This window comes from Ctenocephalides felis, unplaced genomic scaffold (genome assembly GCF_003426905.1).
Source record: "Ctenocephalides felis isolate EL2017-DRISC unplaced genomic scaffold, ASM342690v1 CF-g0.4_SCAFFOLD_01886, whole genome shotgun sequence".
Lineage (NCBI taxonomy): Eukaryota > Metazoa > Arthropoda > Insecta > Siphonaptera > Pulicidae > Ctenocephalides > Ctenocephalides felis.
This window is the reverse complement of record NW_020538040.1, coordinates 148109830-148136448: the sequence shown is the minus strand read 5'-3', so window position 1 is coordinate 148136448 and position 26619 is coordinate 148109830. Positions and strand designations below refer to the sequence as shown.

Genomic DNA, 26619 nt, shown 5'->3' with positions numbered 1-26619 from the left:
TTTTGGTATACATATATACAAGAATACAAAACCTGCGTTAGTAGTGGCGACACTTAAAAAACCCTCTCCATATTATAACCGCACTGCTGAGTTCGCGGCTTGGTATAATATATGCGCAAACTATGAAAACTGAATAAAAAAGCAGATATTTCATAATGCGGTAACTAGCTCCAGTCACCACCGCTGCGCTCTTGCGCCCTGTCTTCCTGGACGAATGCCATTTTGCAAAAACCAAGCGAAGACATTATCCGGAAAGGGAACGCGATCATAGTAATAAAACCCCACAGAACAAGTAATAAAAAGACACAAAAAACAAAGTAATTCTCGGCAATGACTAATAAAGTTTTTGTATACATATTCTTCAAAAATGACCGTAAAATTGAACTACGCACAAAATTCTTACATAAGAAAATTACCTACACAGTATATATACTATTATTGTATTCAGGTAAATCCCGCATAACACGGAACTTCCATAGCATGGATCCGCTATAACACGATTCGAGAATAGAAACTAGACGCCCTTACAACACGGTTCTTTTATAACACAGTTTGACTCTAATATGTTACGAGAATTGAGCAAACCTAATAAACTATGAAATATAATAAAAGCAACTGAATGCGAACTTTATCTAATTTGAAAGCGAAGTCAACGTACAACAGCTAAATAATCATAAAGACACCTAATTAAACATTTTTCATTCGAGCGCGTACGTTATAACGTCAAAAGGCCTAGGCTTACCTGGACCTAGTTAGTCATATTTCATAAATTAAGATTATTCAAATGAATAAGCACGAAATTTCACAAGTGATTCATATAAAAAAATCATAAAGAACTTTTCACTGGAATAAAGAATTAAAAAAACACCAGATTTTTCACAAAAAAATAGAGTAAAACACCTAATTTTATATTTTCCATTCGGGCGCGTACGTTTTAACGGAAAATGGCCTAAGCTTACCAGGACAGTTAGACATATTTCATAAGTAAAAATTATACAAATGAAATAAGCACGAAACTTCACAAGTGCTTAGATTTATGTAAAAAAGTCGTAATGAACTTTTTACTAAAATAAAGAAATAAAAAATAACAGATTTTTCGCAAGAACAAAAATAGAGCAGGTTTCTGAAGAAATGCGCACAGTATGAGGATATGCTTCCCAAACAAAACGCTCGCGTTGAATAGCTCTTAGTTACGACAAAAAAATAGCATTTAATATGTATTCCTTCTTTAAATAATAATAAATATTTATGTATTATGAACATATAATATGCATCATAATTTTCAAAATTTTTGGAACCCCTCTTTATGCACTAGTCCTTTATGCACTTAGTCATATAATACGGATTCGCATAACACGATACTTTTTTGAAATGTAGCTTGTATATATGTTTTTTTTGTGATTACTTAATTCTTATTAAAATAACCGAGAATATTCCCGTAAGCTTAACGCTTACTATCATTTTATTATGTCAGTTAATTGCCTTTTTCGATTTTATGAATGCCGTATTAACTGTAGATAAAAGCAAATGATGGACTGGGTAGATAAAAAATTAAGAAACGTTCACTATAAAAAATATTCTATACCCACTTACATAGTTGTGGGAATTCATTTGGTAGAAGACAACTTTAGCTAGAATAAATACTAATAATACTCAAACTAAGAAAAATTCAATATCGAAAAATTTGTTTTTCAGGAGTGATATCAGCCGGTGTATCAGTTCCCGTTCAGATCCCGTCTCAAGCGCAGGAGTTATCGGTAGCGAACTACTGGCCGCGTCTCCAGTGATCGCAGCTGTTCGGGTTGTCACCAGCGCGCCTGCTGACCAGCCCACGCCCGCTCCCCCCTCCCGCTGCAATCGAACATCAACCGCCAACATCAGTGACAACGCACCACTAAAAACAAAACCCAAAAATTTCACAATAATTGATTTACTCAAAATTGGAACAAGAAATAAATTTACCGTGGAAGAAAATCTACCGTTTCAGACCGAATTGGTCGATTTATGCTTCAGGGATGATCAAATAGCTGTCTACTCAAATTCTTATACAAGAACGATAGATGATTTTTATCAATTATGAAATGAACATTGCATCCAAGTTAAAAAGCCATAGTTAAAACATCGATTCAATGCTCTAGAAACAGAGGAAATAATATACTCAAAAATTGAGCAACAAAAATGAAACTTTTTTTAATTATAGAGGATAATCTTGAGTCTCAGGTGTAAAATATAATAGAAAATTTGCATAGATAATTCATTTTATTTGAAAAAATATTATAAATTGAAACAATAATGTAAAGCAATAGAGTTTTAAAATAATCAACGATCGATGTGAGTTTGAGAGTAATAAAACAAGAAATGGAAGATAGAAAAACATCTTGTAAAACTTCTGAGAAAAAACGTATACGTTGTTATAATCTGGTGAAAATAAACAAAATTAACAATAACAATGCGAATTCTTCAGTAACGAATAAAATACATACTAATATACATTTTCATGACTTGCATGTAAATAAAATATTGTGACCGGTGAGCTCCGTACGATTTTTCGTCGCCTAACATTTTTGGTGGTTCGAAGTTTAAGTGGCTGTTACGTAAAGATACTGAAATGTTAGAGATGTAATTAGAACTTTATTATTTTATATGTGTATAATATATTATGATTATTTTAAGGTGTGTTTTTAATTTATATTGTTATTAAAATTATTAATTGTTCCGTATTTATGATGTATTTTGAATGCATTAGTTATTTAAGTATTATAAACTAAAAAAATATCTGGAATTCCAAAAATGTAGCTTGTTTTTATTTCGAAGCATACGCATTTTTAGAATTTCGATCATCAGCGAAATAATTTTGTTTGCTTGATAATTATTTTATTACTCATTAAAGCAGAAATGATTAATAAAATAGTTATTTGAATTTATTCAAAATTACTCTCTAAACATTAATTTAATTCATTTAGTATACGCTAAACGTACAAGATAACACAAGTATTATAGAATTTTACATTCCAGTTGAAATAAAAAATGCCTTTCCAGTATGAATTTTATTTAATTTTTAATTTTGAATCAAACTCAGGTAACTAAAAATGCTTAAAATTTGTATTAAAAGTTTATGTTTAGAGAGTTTTTTTCCAAAATGTTTTTAATTTGTCAATTATTTAAATTCTGTTCATATCTCTAATTGTAAAGCAAATAGATCGACAAGTGGGTAAATTATTTATTAAATATTGAGATAAGAACTTTTGGAATAAAATTAATATAATAAAAAAAAATTAAATATATGAATAAATTGATGCGGGTGACAGGGTTTATACAGACAAGTATTACTACATGAACAAATACATGGCCATTTCAAACAAGCGAATTTTATTATCATTTCATAATTTTTGTGCCAAACCAGTTCATGAAGCAATTTTGACGTTCAATACTGCATTAAAGACAAAGAAATATTAATAATTTATATGATACTAAATTCGAAGAAAATAATTTAGTTAAAATTATAAATTAGTATACTACGTGTAAATATCAATCGTTAATTTAATTGTTTTAATTAAGCTTCTATGTACATATTACGATGTCCTGTTTTACCTTATATAAAAGCTAAAGATAATCTCTCACACTCTTCTTATGCCATGAATTTTATCTTTACTGTATAAACATTTAAAATTTGATTAATTTTTAAAATCGAACTATTATTAAAGGTAAGAAACAATGATTTTACACAAAGCTCATATTTTGAAAATAAAAACCCTGTATGAAATAGCATAAATAAAATAATACGGAAAAACTAATTTTCCTAAGAATTTTTAAAACAAATTATCCTATTAAATAGTACGCAAAAATTGGTGTTGTGACATAATATTTGTTGCTGTGATTACATTATTAGATCTGAATAAAATGCATAAATCATAAAGAAAATGAAAAAAAATCTGTAGACTACATTTTAGTTATATTTTTAAATGAGAATCTTGTTAGCTAGACAATTGTTGACGAATGTTTTTTCACAGTGTATTCAGCAATAATTCGTTCGAAAAGCATTCTCGCTCCGTACATATATGTAACTTTATGTTAAATTCGCTTTTATTCTTTGTTAATATTACTAATGGGTATATCAATGGATTAAAACAAAAACTAATAAGATGAGGGTATGCGATGATTTTATGAGAATTTAGCAATAGTTACTGTTTGCATTGATGTATGTATATAATACACCGCAGATTTTTGACAAGTGATAGTACTATTATCTGTAACGAAACGCATCGTCATTTGATAGGTATGCAAGTAACTTATGAATGCAGGAATGGAAAGAATGAATGAATTTCAAATAATTGTGTTAATACTATTAGGTTAATAAGTTCAAATACATTTCATATTATGTCTGGTGTATTTGTACATTATATTGTAAAAAGCAATATAAGCGTTTCTCTAATATTTAGCAGACATTCGAATCAAATAACAAAATTTAACAATTGTGTAGCTAAGTATTACAATACAAATTATATTTAAATCGATATGTGTAGTTCACCAATAAATATATAAAGTAACAAGAATTTCTTTTAGTTTCATTATTATTAATTTGTAGCAAAAGGAGCCAAACACGTGTCAAACTCGAAGACCACATAATGAGTACTAAAAAACCTTCTGCATTTACAAGACAAAACTGTTTGTGCATGACATCGTGCCTTAGGGCAAATTGCTGGAACTTTCCGTACCATAATTTCAAATTTTTAATCAATAACAATAACCATATTTTAAATTTTTTTGTCAAAGCAATCGCGCAGTATAGCCAAAATGTTTTTGAATCATTCAAATTGGACGCTCCGTTCTCACAGTAACTGAATTACAATTTTTGGTACTTTTTGTGCCGTATCTTCGAAACGGTCAGAAACTAATCAGCACGTCTTTCCGTCAATAGGAATCGAATGTATTTTGAATAATTCAAATCGGTTGATCCGTGTTCTCGAAAAACTTGGCCCTGCACACCCACACACATTCATTTGTTCTAAGGTATGCCAAAATGTTCAGAAGACTTTGAAACGTAAAATGATATTTAATAGAAATATTTTTGATTTTTTGCGATTACTATAACTTACCTGACGGGTAGTTAATAATTCTCGACATATCTATACTGACTGAATTTATGAGAAAAATTATATTTGTGATTGATAATGTTGGCATCATTTTATATTAAACAAATTACATATTGCATTTCGTTGACGCATTCATTGTGTACATCGATATCAATACGATTATTCATGTAAGTATCAAAGTTTTTTAAGCTTGCATCATAAAAAATCCAAATTCTATCAAAACTTAAAACTAAATTACTCCCAGCCCCAAGTAATCATTCCCAAATGTCTAATGCATTCAAAAGGAAAGAGATTTAGCACCCTATCCCCATTTCAAAATTCATAATAAAACGTCAGACTGTAACTAATCGTAGTGTGAAAAATACTGTATGTTACGAAAGGGTGTGTATTAACGACAGTTGATAACTGTGTTCTTTCGTCATACGAATGTTTTGTGTGATATAAAATTTGGCGCGGTATATTAAATTCATAAAATGTTAACTTATGGTGAAAATAGTAATTCTGAAAAAATAATAATATTCGTATTGTATCATAGTTCATTTTTGGTGAAAATTATATTAAAGATGCGTCTCACCTAACGAACATGACGAATAATATGCGCAGACTAAAAAATTTCAAACAAAAGCGAACCACGCGCATAATATAGATCATGCTGCATGTTAGGTGAGGAGCGCCTTCATATGATTTACAATGAAAAAAAAAAACCACTCGTATTAACCTAGACTTATAATCATCAAAATCGGCTGAAACAGACAAGCACTAGCAACCTAGTTCAGCGATGATTTCATAAAATCGAGTATAGTAGGTGAGACTGGGCAACGGTTGTACCACTTTTTTTGAAAATTAATTTAAATGGTAATTTGAACATTTGTCTACGTGAAAATACTGAGATACTTCCTTAAATACGATGAATTTGTCATAAAATTGCTACAATCACTGAAAGGGTTTATAACGACTTTTATTGTCGTTGATAACAATAATTTACAGCACAACACGCCATAAACAATTAAACAAAGCTTATGAATAAAATATAGGAAAATATAACAAAACATTTTTCAATCAAAGTTCACAAGAATTCTTTGTGAAATCTTTTTTTTTCTTATATTGAATTTTTGTTTTCTTTTTTCTTCCTATTTTGTCTTAGTTAAGTTCGTTTTTTTTGTTATCTGTTAAGTCTTCACCCGAAAGGACAAGTTGTTCAACTTATTTCAAAATAACAAAGTAACCTATCTGTATACAAGTAAAAGTTATTATTAAAAGAAATTAAACAAAAAAACTTTCTTCTGACTCTTCAAAAGCAATGCGGTCTACAGATCATGTTAATATAAGACACTGACTGAAAGCAATAAGTGAATTGTCCTTTGGACCCTAGGGATCGTTACGTAAGCAGATTTATTACAATTATTTACCCCCCCCATCCCCCTTGTCAGCAAAAGTAAGCAAAGCTTTTAACCCCTACCCCCAAGCTCACGTAAACATTTTGCAATTAATGTAAAAAAATAAAAATACTACCTATGACGTAATCATCATCCAGACTCCTCTGCCCCCCCTATCAACCCAAAATAAGCAAATCAACAACCCCCCGCCCCCCTATAGTGCTTACGTAATACTTGAACGGCCCCCTATCTCAAAATCAGTATAGTTTAACTGTTATCACAAATGTCACTACCGTACCCTAGCACGACCGCACAACCGCACAATGAGCTTTTCAGCAACGGCACGAAGAAATTGTTTTCAAAACAAGGAAAAAACCTTTATTAGATACATATTGTTGCACACTTAGTATAGAATCAATTAATTTTGAAAACTATTAGCAAACGACCGAGTATTTTATATTCCGAGCTATTCTAATACAAATTTAAATATTTTATAAACTTCCTTTTATAGTGATCGCAAAAAAATCAGAAATGATCACGATATCGGGAGTACGGATCAACTGATTTCACTGATTCAAAATACATTCGATTCGTATTGATAGGGAAACGTGTTGATTAGTTTTTGGCTAAGACAGGCCCGACCGTTTCGGAGGTATGGAGCAAAAAGTTTTTGAGAAAACGGCACTTCCAGTTAGAATGATTTATAAAAACATTCTAAGCGTATTTATTGAGTGAATATTTGATTATATTTTTGTGAAGGCAGCTCCAGCGGTTTCGGACATGCGGAGCAAAAATGCAAAAAATAGCAATTTTGAGAGAACCGCGCATCCGATCAGGTTATGAATAGATGATTTTTTTTACAAAATATGTTAAGATAAAAAAAAATCAATTGAGTACCTGCCAATAATGCTAATATCGATAAAAACCTTTCTTAGGAAACTTTGGAAAATATTCGAAAGAAAGGCATTTTTAAAAAGAAATTCATTTATTGAATATAAAATATAGGTACATAATATCACTAATCCAATAAAATTTTCAAGAAAGTTATAATAAAAACTTATGCAAAAATAAGCTAAAACTATAAAAATAAAGAACAACTTTCTCGAAAAATTTATTATTATTTATCACAACGCATGCACTATAATATAATATCATATAAAAACTGAACAACATCCGAAGTAATATTTCTAACACATAAAACTTAAACAATTAACAATCTCAACCTTCGGGGTGTTCTACCTGTAATGCAAAATTTCAGTTAATTGAAAGAATTGACTCGACGAATAAGTGCGATTCTGCATTTCAAAACTAAACATAATAGCCAGAACCAATGTTTTATTGAGGTTCGTGTTGCCTATAATATACGAAATATTACTTTAGAAGGGAAACTTTTGGAAGGGCTCCTATTAGCCACTGAAACATATAAAATCACTCAAATTTTCAGTAGACCTTTGATCAATGCATACTTCACATTTCAATAACAAACTCAATGTTAAAATTATATTATAAAAATAGAATCGAAATTTTTATTGCGCTTGTGTATATTCTTATACTTAATTACTTAAAAATAATGTCTTAAGTATTCTAATACATACTTCTATAGAGATATCGAAGTTATCACCAAAACTATGGAGCTTTGAGATTAAGTGAAATTATTAAAATCTGCACTTCATTAAGGCATTAAGGTATAGATATAAATTAAGGAGATAAAAAAACATTGTCCGAACCATAGCTCCTGTGACCTTGAGATAATAAACGACCCTTGATGCTTCCTGGTACATTTCTTCTGGAAGAGCAAAATGATCTCAATTGAATCCAAATTCCCAATACAGCAGCAACCAAGCGCACCACCGAAATAATGCCATCTGATTCAAATAACCACTTGTTTAGATAGATTGAGCATTAATTAACGCACACTTAATGAGTATGGACGCTTTGGAAGCTATGCGAACCCTATATACAACTAAAATACTATCAATACTATCAATATGTATTATATTTCCCAAAAGTGCATTTTTGTATGAATTTAGATAACAAAAGTCTCAAAAATTCTCGATCAGATTAAGAATTCGCTACTGAATAAGATTCAAAGGCAGCTAAAATTAAAACCAAGTCTTCCCACATCCGACGATAATTGTTAAAATTTATATACCAATATATGATACGAGTGTAAAATCAATCGAGTGAAAAACAAAAACAAGAATTATGGAAAATATTGGTTTAAATAATATAAATATACGAAAGTAGCACTCCCACGTTGGTGTTGTATAATTCAAAAGTTAAAAAAAAAACATTATAAAAATATAAAGAAATATTATAGCACTTACCTATCCATTGGAAAGGTGGAGTAACAACGGCATACTTGAAATCATTCACGATCGCATAACGGATAGTATTAATTAAAACATATTGGAAATGTCCCCCGTAATAATAATCAATAGGCAACGACAGTAAAGTAGAACCAACAATAGCACTGCTAATTTCGTTGCCACAACAAGTTGTAATTGCAATAAAAATTGCCACCAAAATCGTAACAGCTATCATCACAGTGTAATATGCCGCATTGGATTGTACCAACTGAAGACTTTCTGAAAATAAATTGAATCTGCGTGTGATCGTTACATCAACGTAAAAGGAAAACTCATAGACATATTTGACATAAACTAAATTGTTGACAGTTCAAAAAATCAATTATTTTGGGCGAATTCAAAAAGAAACAAATATATTCTGAAATATCCAACTTAGGTTGTAAATCAAATTTTATTTTCGAAATATTAAAATTTCGGAAATTTCAATAACTTTTAACTATTATGAATTTAAAAAAAAAAACAAGACACTGCGAAATGACAGTTGTAAATGTTTCTAGAAAGTTCGGGATAAATCGATTTCTGATTTCACATTCACGATAAACGTCACAAAAATATTATAAATCACGAATTAAAATCAAAGTATTATATTATATTATATTACATTTGTCATAATTCGGTCAAAAACTTTTGACAGTAAAAAAAATCAAATATTTTTGGACAAAAGCTAGAAAGTCTCAAAAATCAGATATTTATGGAAAATTAATTTATTTGACATATTTGACATTAACAAATTTGAATCGATCCGTGTCAAGAATCAGATATTTCTGGAAAATTCGCAAAAGAAATATTAAATGCTATTGCAAATGGCCATTGGGATGTGATCAATGACACTATTCTTACCACAAAACATGTTAAAATGTTAACAAGAAAAAGAGAACGTAATAATATCATAGAAGAATAGAAAACCATTGCCGGTATAACACATTAACAAGTCAAAAAGTCACATTGCTATTCATAATAAATTTTGTATACTGATTTATAAAAAACTTGCATGGAAAAAATTTTGAAAATTAAACAAAAAATTTTTTAGGTATAACTTAGCGACAATTGAATTAAAAGTGAAAATTCGTGTCATTTTTTATTGAAAATTCGACGCCCTGCAAAATTTTTGAAAACTTTTTCATGCTATTTCCATACAAAACTTTGATTGAATTGCGCTCTATCTAAAAGACAATATTAAGAGCTAAAACTTTCAGAGAATTGTTTTTTTATCAATTTGGAACCATTTGAGCCCTTGGGAGCAAGGAAATTCGAAAATGTCCATATTAAGAACCACCCTATATATATATATATATATATATATATATATATATATATATACAAGAAAATGTTCAAAGATATTTGCGTGTTAAGTTTCGTGGGTAGCATACATTCGATTATCGATTTTTTGTCGTTGTTGTATACACAGTTTTAAGTGAATTATTTTGATGCGCTCTTGATAGCATTTTAAGACGTAAAACCCTTAAAAAAATTGTGTTACATGTAGGTTTAAAAGTTTCGATCACTTGAGCCAAAACGTTAGATTGAGATCGAATAATAATAATCGGCTATAGGAAGTCGCCCGGCCAAAGACCAAGACTATGGAGAAGTCGCAAAAGAAAACATTTCGGGTGCATTATGACAAGACGCAATATACTGATAGAGATACCAAATGGCAGAAACATATTTTATCTCCACGATAGCCCTCTAAAATTTGTGGGTTCAATAGAACAAACCCACCCAGTGATCATTTTCGAGGTCACATAAAGATATTTTTTGAGTTTGGTCAAAATCCTAGTCGCGTAAGATTGTTCAATAATTATTTCAGCTACAAGGTCTCATCTTTATCATATCCCATTTTTATCCAAATCGCGCTAAAAGAACACGGATTTAACGTACAATTCAGCCTATTTCGTAGTGCGTTCTATGGAAACAGATTAACGCGTTGTATAGGAACCGTGCTATAAGAAACTCAGAATTAGTACACAGCATTCGTATCGCGTTATCTCCAAACTGCGCTAAAGTTTTATGATTAAAGCAGTCGTCGCGCTTTATTCGCGCATAATACGATGTCTTGCATAACACGCCATGTTACGCGAGTCCCTGCAACTTAATACATACATAGTTTGATTTAGATTTGTTATCCTCTGTTTAATACGCTATGACAAAAGGCATTGTATCATCATAAAAAGAAAATCATAGAAGAAATTAAGAAAAATACAATCCTGATAGATCACAAGAGTTACATTTAACAGGGAGCTGCCAGATGCAACGCAAAAGTCGAATAAAGTTGAAAATCTTGTAATTGCTTAAGCATAAAAAATACTGTCAAACTAAAATAAGTGATTATTTTAAATAACGTAGTTATAATTCCACTACGTATATTTAATAAAATTTATAAATGTATAAATCAATATCTACAATACCAAAATTATGAAATATGTTTTTCCTATACGATTTCTAGCTTAAGACGGGATATATATATACGTACAACGTTCAACTGCATCATAATTTTTACAGTATAACAACATATAACACAATATCATTATACTTGTTTTTCTTTTTATGAACAAATTTTCAGTAATTAAATGCAGTAATTAAAACAAGCAAGTGCTTATTCTAAAATCAAGCAGTCAAGTGCTTATTCTAAAATACTAAACAAAATCAATTACCTGGAGAATAAAACACAATAGAACTGGCTAACAATAATCCTAAGAGCAATCCTGAAAATAGCAAACCCAAAAGTCGAAATATCATACCACTAAATTGGCAATAGCAAGCTGAAATACCTCCGATGGTGGCAAATAAAACTGAAATCCAAAGACAAGCTGCAAAAAAAAGAAAATGATTTTTAGAACAAAATATTGAAAAAAATATAATTGAATCTGTATTCAAATTGTATCATGATTATAAATATATAGTTAGTAATTACGAAGCAATATTAATATCTTTGTTTACTATACATTTGTTAAAATAAAAAAAAAATCTTTACATACAAGCTAATTCAATACATACAAGATAATATAAATTTATATTAAATTATTTAAAAGAAAACAATATATTCAAAACGATTTAAAAACATTTTATACTTGAAGATTATATTTTTAAAATGTTACTATTATCAGTTTAATTTTAGACTATGATTATTTAAAATTTTCATTTACGTGTAAAGTATTATAACGAAAATATTATATATTCTGCTTACCGTCAACACTCAAATAAAATGCAGTGGATGCAATATACGCCAATATACCACAAATGATACTACAAGTTCCCGCAATCTGGAGGAGCTCTAGTTTGTTTCCAAAAAAACACAGCGCAAAACCCAAGGCAAATGTAATACCACACAATACTTTTGAAAACGTCGTTGCTAAAAAGGAATCATCAAAATATTGTGTTGTTTGCAATAATTTACAAAGACAGCGAATAAAAATAATAGATTTTTTTTACCATAGTAAAATATTATGTTCTCTATGACAACTTAATGTAAGTTATATTTTTTAATTTTTCTGTCTACAGATGTTTGTATTAATGCCTTATTATACATATATTAATATTTTAAAAATAAATATGATAAAAAAAAGTCTTGTAAATGACTCATATTTTATAGTGATGTACTCGTATATCCAATGTATCAATCAAATATGATAAAAAGCTACCAACATTGAAAATTAATAGAAAATTAATTATAATTGTAATCAATCAATTATATTAATTATATCATCAATTATATTATATTAATACAAATAATAATGACTGATAAAACAATGAGAAAAATTCATAGTTATTAAAATAACTTAAAAATCACTGACTACACAAAATCGGAAAACAAAAAAACAAAAACTATTAAAGTTCTTAACATACTTAATTAAACATATATCATGTTTTATTTGTAATCGATTATGTAAGCAAGACTGAAAAACAAAATGAGGCACATATTTCCAACTCAAAGGATAAAATAGAAAAACAAAAATTAGTATAGCAAATTTTCTCAAAAATAACTGTAAAATATAGGTGTACAGTTCGAGGTATGTCTAATCACATATGAACCCAATAATATTATAATTATTCTTAAATATGGTATTATTCATTCTATGGAGGACATTTGCAAACATATGAGGCAAACATATAAAATCAAAAAATCGATTAAATTTAAACTTTTAGTACAAATCAAGTGTATATAATTATTACAACTCTAGTTTGTACACGTCTTTCTATTATATTATAACAAGGATAAGACTTCTTAGTAAATATCAGTTATGAAAAAATATATAATATATTATTCATACAAAAAACTCACGTAAAACATCACAGCTATTTTCGGAGAACACCAAACTACATGAGTAAGTCAAATATGGAACATACGCTGCTTTAAAAGTTGTGTTTTCTATAGAGGCAATTAAGGCAACCACAACACCGTTTCCAATAATTGCATTGTACAACCTAGTTACCGCTGGACCAAATTTCTGAGTACTCTTAAAAATATTTTTTTTTTATAACATATAGCCTTTTCAATATTTAATTTTTTTGAGTAATTACCAAAGCGCCATGCTTCATTATTTGCTCTACAGTTACCATATCTTTCAGATATTGAAAGTAACTTTGTTCTGAAAAATCACGGCTCGGCAAAAAATAATGATACCAATCATATTTAATATTGGGTCTGCCACAAATACTGTTTGGAACGGATGCTGGCGCAGCTACAACCTTATGTAAGTTTTGAATATCATACACTTGCAAATAAGAGGCTTGTTCAGTTGGAAATTCCATGTTACAGCCGCCTGGCACAGGGGCTAATAAAAAATAATATAAGTAAAAGTAATAATAGAATACCTTTGAAATATTTGGTCACGTTCTATACAAATACAAAATTCAATTTAAATCTTTATCGTACAAAATTATCAATAAGTTATGTAACAATCAATCTGAGCATGTTTAGAATGCTCAATGAAGTTATTGTTTATGACTTCAAAATTCTTTGAAACAAGTTTGTTCAAGGTATCGATGGTGGAATACAATAAATTGACACAAATATCATAGCGTTTTGGCCCAAATGTTGATGGGCACTTGTTAACAACTAAAATATATACAAAAGAACTACCTGATTCGTCATATGCTGTAACAATTATCATTATAGATATGTTAGTAAAGGGACCAGTATTGAATAAGTAAAGATCATTATCCTCCTTAATGTTTAATCCAACATTAGTTCCATTCACAGAATTTTCATAGGTCATATTTTGAGAATACGCTAAACTTATATTATAGGCATAAGCATGTACTTGCAGAATGCCGAAGCTGATATTAGGAGGAAAATCTCTCACTGATAATGTCCAGATTTCATTAGCAAATAAAGTGAATTGTTGTTCATAAGAAATTTGGTTGTGACCATTAGCATTTTTCAATGATATTTCCACTAGAAGTCAAAATAAACAAATTTTGGCTTAAAAAATATTGTTGAACATAAAACATATATAAAGAATAATCACCTGTACGATCCCCAAATACTTCAGATGCGGCAGAGCTTGTAATAAGTGTGGTTAAAGTAAACCAAATCACTAATCTACAGAACATTGTAGTATTTAAGTTTTATTTGTTAAACTCACTACACCGGCAAAATCACAAAACAACCACGATTCAATTAAAACTATACAATAACATTATCTACAAAAATTAAACAAAAGAACTGTCAGTGCTGCCACAAAAGGATCTGAAACACTGAATAACGTGTTTTATTATTTTGTATATTTCAAAAATAATGCACACAAAATTATTGGTAAACTTTTAATAGTGATATAAATTACGTGCATGACTGACATAACAACATAGAACAAATTATGAACTAAAACAATTTTATGAGTTAACACTGAAAAATATGAACAAGAACAATTTCACGAATACATCTTACAATCATATTATTATATTATCTAGAGTTACAATCATCATTTTCTTAATGAACTTCACCAACTCTTATTGTTATTGTTTGTGTTATTTTTTTATTATTGGCTGTACTGCGATTGGTATCAACAATACTGAACACAGCTGACTGTCATGTTGAAGTAAGTTCAAGATGGCGCAGTCGTCTTAAGTCAAATTAGTGTTTTAGTGCACGATAGTATAATTTTGTATTGTTTATGTAAAATGTGAGTGATAAATTAAAATTGAAGGATATGGGTAAAGACAGCGAGTTGTTAGAAGCTGCTCGGAATGGCAATGTACCAGTGGTTGAAAAAATTCTAGCCCAGAAATCTAAGAGGAGTGGCCCTCTGGCAAGGTGTGCAATGTTATATATCTTACGTTATTTGTTAATTTAATAGAAAACAAACATTGATTCTTACTTTTTCTGTTGAATTATATATTATAATATATAACTTTGTGAAATTTGTCTAATTCAGCATTCTTAACCTAACAATTGACATAAATCATAAAATATTGTGTATGTGTCAAATTGTCATTATGCAATTCTGTGTTTACATTATCGCATTTGTAATCAAAACATATTAGTCACATAATTCATTTATCTAACGGTAAACAATGCACCTTATTATCGCAACGGAATGTAACACATTAACTTATATTATTTATATCAAATTATATTGTATATGATTTATGATTTTACTATACAAATTTTATAAATTCAGTGTTTAATAATATAATGCAATATGATAAATCTAATAACTAATCTAAACTTGTATTTTAATCGTGCTGTCAATTTCATAGTCTTCGAAGAGGTGCTGGTGCTAATGTACAAGACAGCAGTGGTTACTCGGCTCTGCACCATGCAGCTCTCAATGGACATACGTAAGTTCTTCTTTATTATCTAGATAAAACTTTATTATTTTAATAAGCTGTGTTATTAATATTTTTTTTGTTTTTGGCTTCTAATATTAATGTTTTTTTTTTCACATTGCTTGACATGTAAGTGTCAATTTAATAATTAAAACATGAACCAATTACCTGGCTGCATATAAGTTAATGTTTAAAATTATATTCTCTCTCTCTCTCTCTCTCTCTCTATATATATATATATATATATATATATATATATATACATATATTGATTCTGTTTGTTTCGATGTTGATATGTATGTGACATTATTTGTTTTGGCCAATAAGTCGAATAAAAATATAAATAATAATATGATTTCTTTGTTGACTTTGGACCAGCTTTGACACTATGTTTGTGTCATATTAGAGAGAATACTATAAATATAACACTAGTACATTTTTTTTTAAATAAATAAATAAATACCTGTTAAAACTTTCCGAATACATTTTTAGATTATAAAAATATTTTAATTTTTTATTAGATTTAAATCAAATCAATTTGAGCATTTTTTTGTTTTTTTAGAAAATATTTTTATTAAATCTAGTAGTAACAAATTGCAAAATAAAAATAAAAAATCTCAAATTGTCAAAATGTCAAATTTTAAATTGCAAAATGAGTTAAGAATTGAGTATTATTTTAGATTTACAAATGTTTATTAAATTTTGATAGCTATCGAATAAAAATGCTGAAGAAGTTCGTTTATTTACGCAGGAGGAATTTAGAAAAATCAAAATTGATTCAGAAAACTTCCTACGATCAGTATTTTATTCCATGAATAATATTTTTGGATGTTTAACGGTGAAAGTATGATTAAATTTTTCTATGTGTTCCGAAAACATTGTTTTGTATTGATTAGGATTTTTTGAGTTATAGACATGCTGCTTCATTCTTTTACAAATATATTGTGAGCTTTCTCCAATGTAACAGAGGTTACAATCATTGCAGCTAATTTTATTTACAGAATCTGTAAATTTTTCTTTTGCTATTTTAGATTTTAAAACTGAAAGTAGAAAACTAAAAGATTTGTCAAAAGTAAAGACTAAAAGAAAACCTTCTTCGGAGAATATTTTTTTAAAAAATAAGAAAAATTTCCTAAAAATGGTAAAGAAATAATCCCTTTGTATTTATTAAAAAGGATGATGAATCATTTAAATTAGAAAAGAAACTATTGGCCAAAAAAATGTCACATATATATATATATATATATATATATATATATATTATGTATATGTATATATAGTTTAAATACTATAATTTTGTTTATCGTAATGCATTACCTTTATATAATTTTCATTTATACTTCTACAGAGAGGTGGTGCAGTTGTTGTTACTGCACGAAGCGTCGCCAAATATGGCCGACGCTCGTGGTTCTTCAGCTTTGCATCTCGCTGCTTGGGCTGGTCACGAAGACATTGTCCGAATGCTTTTGCGACATCCGCATAGACCAGCAAATCCAAACTTGCAGGTATAAAATTGTTTAGTATGAAAGCTCACACAAAAATCTATTCATTTATAAAAAAAACTGAATGATCTATATTCATTGCAGACTTCTGATCGCGAAACTCCTTTGCACTGCGCGGCACAACATGGTCACAGAGCCGTGTTGGCGCTTTTATTGCGTCACGATGCAGATCCATCGGTGAAAAATGGGCGCGGTGAGACGCCACTGGATTTAGCTGCACAGTATGGTCGCTTGGACGCCGTTCGAATGCTAGTGGGCGCTAGACCCGGATTGCTAGAACCATTAAAATGTCCAAGGACTGGAAATCCTTTGCCCCATTCACCACTTCATCTAGCTAGTCGCAATGGTCACAAGTAGGTTTCATATATCTCTAATGTTTAGTATTAGTTTTATCCAAGCAATACATAATTAGTTGAAAAAGCCGTTTGCAATCATAACGTTACCGATACTTTTTAATATAGGGTATGTAAATTTGCAAATTTTTTTTTAAGCTGACACCTAGTTAATGCTTCAATTGGGGTTATACTCTATACATCATAGAATAAGAATCTATAGAATCTATGATGAAGAGAAATCTTTTTTATGAATTACAGAGAAGTGGTAGAAGTTTTGCTTCAAGCTGGTGTTTCTGTCAACTTACTAACACCAGCCGGCACCGCATTACACGAAGCAGCTCTATGTGGAAAAGCAAACGTTGTCGCCTTGCTGCTTCGACGTGGTGCTGATCAAGAAGCGAGAGATGCAGCTGGTAGAACTCCATTACAATTATTGCAGCAATTCCCAGCACATGTGACGAGGAGCATAGTAGATGTTTTTAATAGTAAGTTGTATATTTTCAAATAAATGGTTTATAAATTTGCACTATTGAAAGTTCAATTTAGAATAGTATTCATATTGCAGCTTGTTTTATTTTAATATCCGTGCCGTACGATTATATTTCAAATAAATGGTATTGGTACATTTCCTCAATTAAGTTGACTTACAAGCATGGTGACAAAATATACCGAAAGGGCTTTTTATTATTAGGATTATCAATTATAAAATGAAGAGATTTTTTTAAAACATATATTATCGTCAATAGACTGAAATACTCTTTTTATATTTTTAAATATAAAATTTTCATATTTTCAGATCATCGTTCGTGTAATAGTTACGACATGGAAAGCGAAGATTCATCTCCTTTGCCACCAATTCCCCTTGGAAGCCCCTATGAGAATGTCAGGACGCATGGTTATTCGCCGACTCATTACAAGTAAGTTTTTTTTTATAAATTGTTGTTTTTGTTATTTTTATCAATAAATTTTTTCAAAAAAAAAATTTGATCCTCCACAACTAATCGTAGTTTTCAATAAAAATCGAATTCATATAAATTAAATCAATTTATTTCGTAAATTGTACTTATTCATTTCTTGTCATGAGTTTATGTGAACATTTATTAATTCTTTGACATTTTGATTTCGATTCAAACCTTGCATGAATATTATTTGTTGTTGTATATTTGTATAGGATTTCAGTTAGCAGTTGCACACACAGTATAGTGAAATTTCTTATATTTTGAATATTTTTTTTATTTATACCCATGATATGTAATCATGATTAATTGTGAACATGATTTAATACAAACGATCATTTTATGCGACAATAATTATATTCAATTTTTTAAATGCAAAATTAATATATGATTTTTTTTTTAATTCTGTAACCATAGGTCTTTGAGCAATTTGAGTATCGAAAGTCCGTATGTACCAATGTGGGGTTCATTTCGCTTTAAAAATATAAACGGTTCGACTCGATCATTACCTACGCATTATAAAGATACTGTGTCTTCAAATCATATTTCGAAATTATTCAACAAGGCTTGCATATATGATCCTTCTGTACGCCCGTTTAATGATAAAAAGAACGACGACGATCAATATGTTTTGATGAGTAATTTGTGTGTTAAAAGAAAATCAGTTTCATTTGAATCTTTTTGCGCTTCCGATAGTTCGCAGGTTAAATATTATAAATGCACATAGTGTGACTTGCTGTGAGATGGTGTTTTTATAGCCTATATATACGTTCCTTCATATAATAGTAATAAAAAATGCAATATCGTTTTTTGTTTTACTTTATTGAAATGTAGGCATATTTTTACTAAACCAAAAATGTGCAAATGGAAAAAATCTGTATTTCTGGAATATGATGGAAAAAAAAATTCATATTATTTTATATGTGATGTTGTTGGCTATTACCACGTTTAGTTTTTTTTAGATGTTTATACGTTTGATTATAATTTAAAATAGCCTTTATAAGTTTACGCATATTATTGCAAAAAGGGTTGGGATTAAAGAGAAGTTGCCTATGACTGTTATCATCAACATGTCAATACTGTTATCCCATTATTTTGTTTATTTATGCCTCACTGCAATTTCGAATTTTGTCACTCATAAGCGGATCAAAAGCCATTAATTTAACATATATTGGTCCATGCAATGTAGTGTGTTTTGTGTTTTGTATTTTCGTTCCGCTTGCATCATCACCTCTCGACATCATTTGCCAAATCGACGAATCGCCAGTGAATCGGCGCCTGAAGAATCGGCGAGCCCGGAAAATACTGCGAGTCCAGAACACTGCACTAGACCCGTCAGGCCGCGAGCTTGTTCCGCAGAGAATCGGAGTAACACGACGGACGGCTATGTAACTATGAATTCGCTGCAGAACGGACACGTACCCAACAAAGTATCGGTGAGCTGCTTTCATAGGATTAATAGAGTGAAAAATATCGCCGTCGATATTTATAATATGATTTTATTTTCAAGTTCAATTACAGGATCAACTTCAATCCTCTTGTTAAATATTGGGGGTATTCTACTGTAGAAGCATGAATTTTGCCCGGTTTTTGAAGCGCTGTATAAAGGAAACAAATAATATTTTTACTAGCGATTTTTTATCATTTGTTTATTGATATTTTATTATTACATAAAAAAATTATTAAAGAAAAAAATTAGAATTCACAAAGTTATGAGCAGTCAAAGTGGGGGCTCAAAAAAAGAGGGTGTCTTGGCGTGCATGATTCCAACCCTCCTGGTGATCCGAAACATAAAAAATAGATGGATTCTTAATTATTATAGATGCCGCTATCGTATGAACCTTGGATAAAAAAAAAAATTTGTTTGAATGGCGGCAGTTTGAAAAAAAAAATTTTTTTTTCATGTTTTCTTTTAACAATTCCGAATTTTTTAAAAATACTAAATGAAAAGTTATAGTTTTGGGAAAGGCGATAACGCGATGTATAGAGAAGGTCCTCTCCAAATTTGAAGTAAATCGGTTCATTAGAACTCGAGATATCTTTACCGCCAGCTCGAAAAAAGTAGTTCCGAGAAAAACGCGTTCAAAATTTTGAGACAAGTCGGACCCGAACCGAGGCCACGTCACTAAAACGGCTATAACTCAGGAAATAATAGTAATATTGAAAAATCCTTTTAATGACATATTTTTGAATAACTAATCTTTGAAAATATGAAAAAAAATTTTTTTCGATTTTTTCAAAATTCTACAGTAGAATACCCCCTTAATTGGCAAATTTAAATAAAAAAATTAAAATATAATAGGATATTAAGCTATATCATTATCATTTAAATGTTTTTTTAAGAGACATTGCTTATGTAAGAAACATTATAAAAAAATAAGTTACAATTTTGCTCTGTTTGACTGCAAGATTTTTCATTTCACATTACCAAGGAATGTGATTATCTGTTTTTAGCCCACTCCCCCAAAGAAGCCTCCGCGTCGAAATCTGTCAGTATCACCCACACATCTCACCCCGTTGTCTTCTTCGTGTACTGGTACAAGTACAGGCGCCGGTACGCCTGGATCGCTGACAGGCGCATACGAATACCTGTTCTTAGCACGAAGTGGGGTTCGCAGTCATGGGGATCTTGACACCCTTACTGCCGGCTTGAGTCTGGGTCAAGAGGATTTTTTGCGAGTTGCTGAAGCTTCAGATTACGTCCCGATGAGAATGCAGAATCCTCGGCGTAAACTTAAGCGGCATCCTGACGCATCTAGTCGCGGCAATGCATCTGTGGCAACGCCTTTGAGTCCGACACACTACCAACAACCGCCGACTCCTGAGCATCCACCACCATCAGCGCTTCAGGCTGAAAAGAGCATACATGAACGTATCAGGCCGCTAAGTCAGGTTTGTGAATAGAATTCATCTTATGAGAGTTATTCAAAGGTTTCTTTGTGTTTATAGTTTCAAATATTCAATTGCATTTTTGACAGACAGCGTTTATCCTATGATATCTACAGTATTTAGAATGCTTTTATATCTAATGTAAAGAATTTTTGTCAAGTGACAAATTATTTTATTATTCCTGTGACGCGACTTATTGTGATATTACACAACATAGACTGTGCAATTTTGACAAATCGTAATATTTAAAATGTTAATGTTACTTTATATATGATACCGGGGTTAATGAGTATTAGGAAATAGTTTTTATTTAGATGTAAATATAAACAAACCGACTTCCATGATTAGAGTTATAGTACCTATGTTAAAAATTGACCTAATATATTATGCTAATAATGTAAATTAGCATTTGTGATCATGTTGCCATTAAAATACATCTGCGTGTGGGGTGTACGATCTCTTATTGTTAGTATAAGAATTCACTTTCATTTTGTGATCATCTTCGTGATTTATGTTGTGATGTATAAAGTAAAATAATCAAATTGTTAGTAGTTTATTTAACACAATCGTTAATTCAAGTGTCCTTATAATAAAGAATATTATATAGCGTGATAACATCTTATAGAGTAATCAAAATATTTAATGCTTTCGCTACGGCAGTATTTTAAGCAGGAGTGACACTGCTGTATAGAGCAGCGGGCCTCCCAATAGCGCTTCTGAATGAACCAAGCACAAAAACATAATTTATCAGATCATTTAATTAAAATTATCAATAAAACTATATTTAAAAAATACAAATTTCACTTGTCAAGAACTAAAAATTATAATTGTCAATAATTTAACTCAGAGTGATGAATATTGAAGCCAGATTTGAAACACTGGATATCGTCTATAGGCGACACCCGTACATACAGGTCGTTATGTGAATATCGTCTATAGACGACCCTCGTACACACAGGTAGTCACGTGGATGTCGTCTATAGGCGACGCTCGTAGCGAAAGGATTAATAGTGATATAATGTATGCATTTTGTCTAATATTTCCGTATATTAAACATATGAATGCAATGTAGCATGATTGAAGCATGTTTATAGCCATTTTTGCATAATGAATGATTACAGTTTCGATTAAATATTATATGTATATGTATGTGCATTTTGTAGAAAACTCATTATATATCATTTATTGTGCATGCTGAAACATTTGGTTGGGAGAGGGCACTATATATGTATATTTAGGGCGGATCAAATTCTATGGGCCAAAAAGTTTATCGGTGCACATCGCGATATTGGTTTCGTTATTTCAAGAATTTCAAATAGTTGTTGTCTCTAAATATTTAAATATTATTTTACAAGACTAGGTTATAGAGATGATTGTCAAAACAAATTTCTTAAAATATTATAGGCTTTTGAAGTGTTTAACCTTTAAATATTATTTTATTTTTATTATAAGTTCATGTATAAACATTATTTCTCTATAAAATTTCACATGCTCAAATTCAGTTTCAAGCTGTGGTTTCTTCGGAAAATCTTATAGAACATGAATTGCAATTGTGCCCCTTCTTGTGCCAAATAATTTGACCCACTTTTTATATATATGTATATGCATATATGTATACATATATATATATATATATATATATATATATATATATATATATATATGTGTGTGTGTGTGTGTGTGTGTGTGTGTGTGTGTGCAATGTAAATATCTAAATTTGTTGTATAACTTACCCCAAACACGCACTCATTACAAGAAACTAGTTCGATGTATTTTCCATGAATTTTTATCCAACAAGAAGTACTTCATGTTTACTCTTCTGGGATTTTGATGAAACGCATGATGATAGATTTTAAAATCAAACTGAACACCTTAAAATATTATAAGCCTATGAAAAGTGGTTCAATTCTAAAAATTATTTAAAGTTGCGAAAAATAGATCGCGCGTGTACGTACGCGTATAGTGTTCCGTATCAATATGTCTCGATAGCTGCATCAATTAAAGAGCAGTCAGTTGCAATTTTTTGCAACTTGAATTAATTTTTATAGTATAATAGTTAAGCCACTTCTCATAGGCCTATAATATGTTAAGGTGTTTGGTTTGACTGCAAACTCTTCACCATGCGAAGTTTAATCAAAGTCCCTGAAGAGTAAACATGCGGTTTTCCTTGAAAGTTGAATCACAATAAAGTAAACAATTATAAAATCATGAAATATTTTTATTAATCATGATATAAATAAATCACCAATACGTTAAATGCATCATTGTAAATTTCTATGTCTTTGATTAACCTCTGTTTTTTTCTATATTATATGTAAATAATATTAGAATAAACTACTATATTGAAATCGAATATTTTAAATATGTTTTGTAATCACATTTTGAAATTCATTTGCTATAATAAAAGTTTCCCTAAAACAATGAAATATATATGAGGAGTTGGTGACTCAAGTGGACCATCACAAATATACCTGAACTCCATTGAACCATGTAGAAAAATTTGAAATTATATTATTCCTTTTTCTTACTATTTATATTTACATTATTTTACTTGATGCTACATAAGTGAAAATAGTCCCATAGTCTAATCTGGATTTACGTAAAACGTGGAACAACTTTATATTTAGAGATTTTTTGCTACAATTTAACGACACATATAAATATTATGTTCATTCTAGCAACGTTATTTAGTGAAAAACTTATATGCTTACTGCAACTCAGATTGCCCCGATTGCCCCGATGGACCACTCTGTTACCAACTCATGTCAACATTCAGTATTTTTCATATTATTGTAATATTTGTATGAATAGTGCTTATGTGAATACTAGTATTTAAGATATTTAGTATTGCTTACTAAAATATGTATTTTCCACTAATATATGTTATGTATTTTATATGTATTTTTTTATTTAAGAAACTCTATGCAATGTGTAAATTCTAAGTGAATTAATTATTACTTTATAATTAATTAGAACTTTCTGTTTTAAGTAGATTCAAAATGATGTGGTTATGTTTTTGGTATTGTTATGTAATTTAAATTGTTATTTGCATGCACATACATGCTATAAAAAGTTATTATGCACCATGGTATTCAATATTGTTTCGAAATAGTATAAGTATCATGTTCGGTGCTCTTATTTTGTTAAATAAAATTATAAAATTTATTTATTTTTTATTACGTGTATATTTTTATTGCGCTTCGTAATTTATTATAATTTTATTTTCAATTCATGTGAATTGCACTGTTATATATGTATTTGATCATTTGATCATAATTTTTATTTATGTAAATTATTTATATGTTTGCATGTTACTAATATGGGATGATAAGAGTTATTGAGACCGACCACCTAAGTAACATGAGCAGTAACGATGTGAAAAAATATATGTCTAAATGTTGGGTTTATATCTCATTGGGTTTGTTTTATCATTGTGGAGTTAGGAAAAATAAGTTACGTTTTATCAATTGATCGGATTAAAACGTTGAGTTGTTGCCAAATCCAGGCGATATTTTCGTTAACTTTGAAGCAATAATAATAACTCGTTATCTGATAGTTTTGATATAGAGTATATCAATTGAAATCGAAATATAAATTATTCGATTCCCGTTTGATAATTAGCTGAACAATATGCTCTTTTGTGTGTTTTTTTCATAAGAGCTTCTTTATTATACGATTTTATTGATGATTTTTTTATTTGGTAATCGTGGAAATCCTTCTTTTTCTCTTTAAATACGGAATAGATGTATTTTAATTCCTTCGCTACGAATGTCGTCTATGGACGACATCCCCTCCACTACCTGTGTGTACGAGTGTCGTTCATGGACGATATCCGTACGACGTGCCGTGTGTACGGGTGCCGACATGTATTGTATCGGTCTTTGTTTCAAAATATATCAATATGAGTTATACTATTGGTAATTTTAATTTTTAGTGTTTTTTAGTTCAATAGAAGCGCAAATTTTAATTCAATACATTTTTATTAATAATAATAGAAATATCTTAATATAAATCGTTGTGCCTGCTCCGTTCAGTAGCGCTATTAATGGACACGCCGTTTCGTACAGCAACGACACTCCTGTGGAAAACCCTCTCGTAGCGAAAGGGTTAAATGCTGTTAATTGAAATAAAATCATGTCAAATAAAATTGTCTGTTGCTTTTTTATACAATTGAATATCGATGAAGTTTGCGTTATCTATTTCAATTACAGGAATATAAGCGTCGTTCAATGCTAAATTCGATGGGCGGTGAGGCTCATCGCGAGTGTGAAACAGAAACCGAAACTGACCCCCGTGATTCAACGGGCGTTCCACTGGCTTCCCTGGGGGCATCGAGCGGGTCGCTTTCGTCCAGCGTGTCTTTGTCTGATCGAAGCGCCTCGACGGATTGCGTGGAGGAGTTCGTTGGAGATGTTCCTTTTGCAGGTTAGTGGAAATATATTTTAATTTTAAATATTGCACATTTTTAGTGGATTATTGGGGACAAGAAAATTGTTTCGCAAACATGTTTTTGCTGACTTTTGACGATTACACGCGACAGTTTCAAAGTTTAACTCGTCATAGGTCTGTCTATGAACTAGGCACAGCATACGAACGATGCATGCCGGCTATGAGCGACGTTTTCAATTATTCGTACATGACGTATCTCTATATGATCTATCAAGTTATAATTTAGGGTATTTTTTTTTTTTTGAAAAGTAACGACGTACGGGATTGATTCTATGTTTGTTGTGTTGCCAAAACATAACACGATCAATGTAAAACTGACGATTTAAGGGGGTATTCTACTGTAGAAGCATGAATTTCGCCCGGTTTTTGAAGCGCTGTATAAAGGAAACAAATAATATTCTTACTATCGATTATTTTATCATTTGTTTATTGATATTTTATTATTACATTAAAAATTATTCAAAAAAAATAAAATTCACAAAGTTATGAGCAGTCAAAGTGGGGACTCAAAAAAAAGAGGGTGTCCTGGCGTGCATGATTCCAACCCTCCTGGTGATCTCAAACATAAAAAATAGATGGATTCTTAATTATTATAGATGCTGCTATCGTATGACCCTTGGATAAGTTAAATTTTTTTTTCCATGTTTTTTTAACAATTCCGAATTTTTTAAAAATACTAAATAAAAAGTTATAGTTTTGGGCAAGGTTCACGCGATAAAGCGATGTATAGAGAAGATCCTCTCCAAATTTGAAGTAAATCGGTTCATTACAACTCGAGATATCCTTACCGCCAGCTCGAAAAAAGTAGTTCCGAGAAAAACGCGTTCAAAGTTTTGAGACTCGGTCGGACCCGAACCGCGGCCACGTCACTAAAACGGCTAT

At 30.2% G+C, this 26619-nt stretch overlaps 3 protein-coding genes across 4 annotated transcripts in view; 2 read left to right on the top strand and 1 right to left on the bottom strand.

Annotated features, from left to right (window-relative positions):
• LOC113378583 (paired box protein Pax-6-like) overlaps window positions 1-1787 on the top strand; it is a 120755-nt gene extending 118968 nt beyond the window's left edge. Inside the window, exon 9 of the mRNA XM_026619127.1 lies at window positions 1696-1787. Coding sequence (XP_026474912.1) covers window positions 1696-1787 — 92 coding nt within the window. The remainder of the gene's footprint in view (window positions 1-1695) is intronic.
• A 5910-nt stretch (window positions 1788-7697) lies between these two features.
• On the bottom strand, window positions 7698-14519 carry LOC113377925 (transmembrane 7 superfamily member 3-like). 2 transcript variants are annotated; one of them, XM_026618385.1, is made up of 8 exons: window positions 14307-14519; window positions 13919-14233; window positions 13357-13610; window positions 13118-13292; window positions 12023-12187; window positions 11490-11645; window positions 8797-9057; window positions 7698-8334 (listed from the first exon to the last, which is right to left on the bottom strand). In XM_026618385.1, the coding sequence occupies exons 1-8, from the start codon at window positions 14389-14391 to the stop codon at window positions 8168-8170; spliced, it is 1578 nt and encodes a 525-aa protein (XP_026474170.1). In that variant the 5' UTR covers window positions 14392-14519; the 3' UTR covers window positions 7698-8167. The 2 variants fall into 2 exon arrangements, with proteins under 2 accessions (XP_026474170.1, XP_026474171.1); XM_026618386.1 differs by lacking the exon at window positions 13919-14233.
• Window positions 14520-14893: 374 nt separating this feature from the next.
• Window positions 14894-26619, top strand: part of LOC113376949 (ankyrin repeat and sterile alpha motif domain-containing protein 1B-like) — a 66533-nt gene continuing 54807 nt past the window's right edge. The window contains exons 1-9 of the mRNA XM_026617077.1: window positions 14894-15091; window positions 15538-15618; window positions 16955-17111; window positions 17193-17461; window positions 17702-17928; window positions 18240-18360; window positions 19667-19835; window positions 20854-21291; window positions 25500-25713. Coding sequence (XP_026472862.1) covers window positions 14988-15091; window positions 15538-15618; window positions 16955-17111; window positions 17193-17461; window positions 17702-17928; window positions 18240-18360; window positions 19667-19835; window positions 20854-21291; window positions 25500-25713 — 1780 coding nt within the window. The 5' untranslated portion in view covers window positions 14894-14987. The remainder of the gene's footprint in view (window positions 15092-15537; window positions 15619-16954; window positions 17112-17192; window positions 17462-17701; window positions 17929-18239; window positions 18361-19666; window positions 19836-20853; window positions 21292-25499; window positions 25714-26619) is intronic.

Coding starts and splice junctions, on each gene's coding strand:
- LOC113377925 (XM_026618385.1), bottom strand. CDS start 14,391: ATGTTCTGTAGATTAGTGATTTGGTTTACTTTAACCACACTTATTACA. Junction 12,188..13,117: donor AAATAGCTGTGATGTTTTAC/GTGAGTTTTTTG, acceptor ATTCCTTTTTAG/CAACGACGTTTTCAAAAGTA. Junction 11,646..12,022: donor ATTTTATTTGAGTGTTGACG/GTAAGCAGAATA, acceptor TTTTTTTTGCAG/CTTGTCTTTGGATTTCAGTT.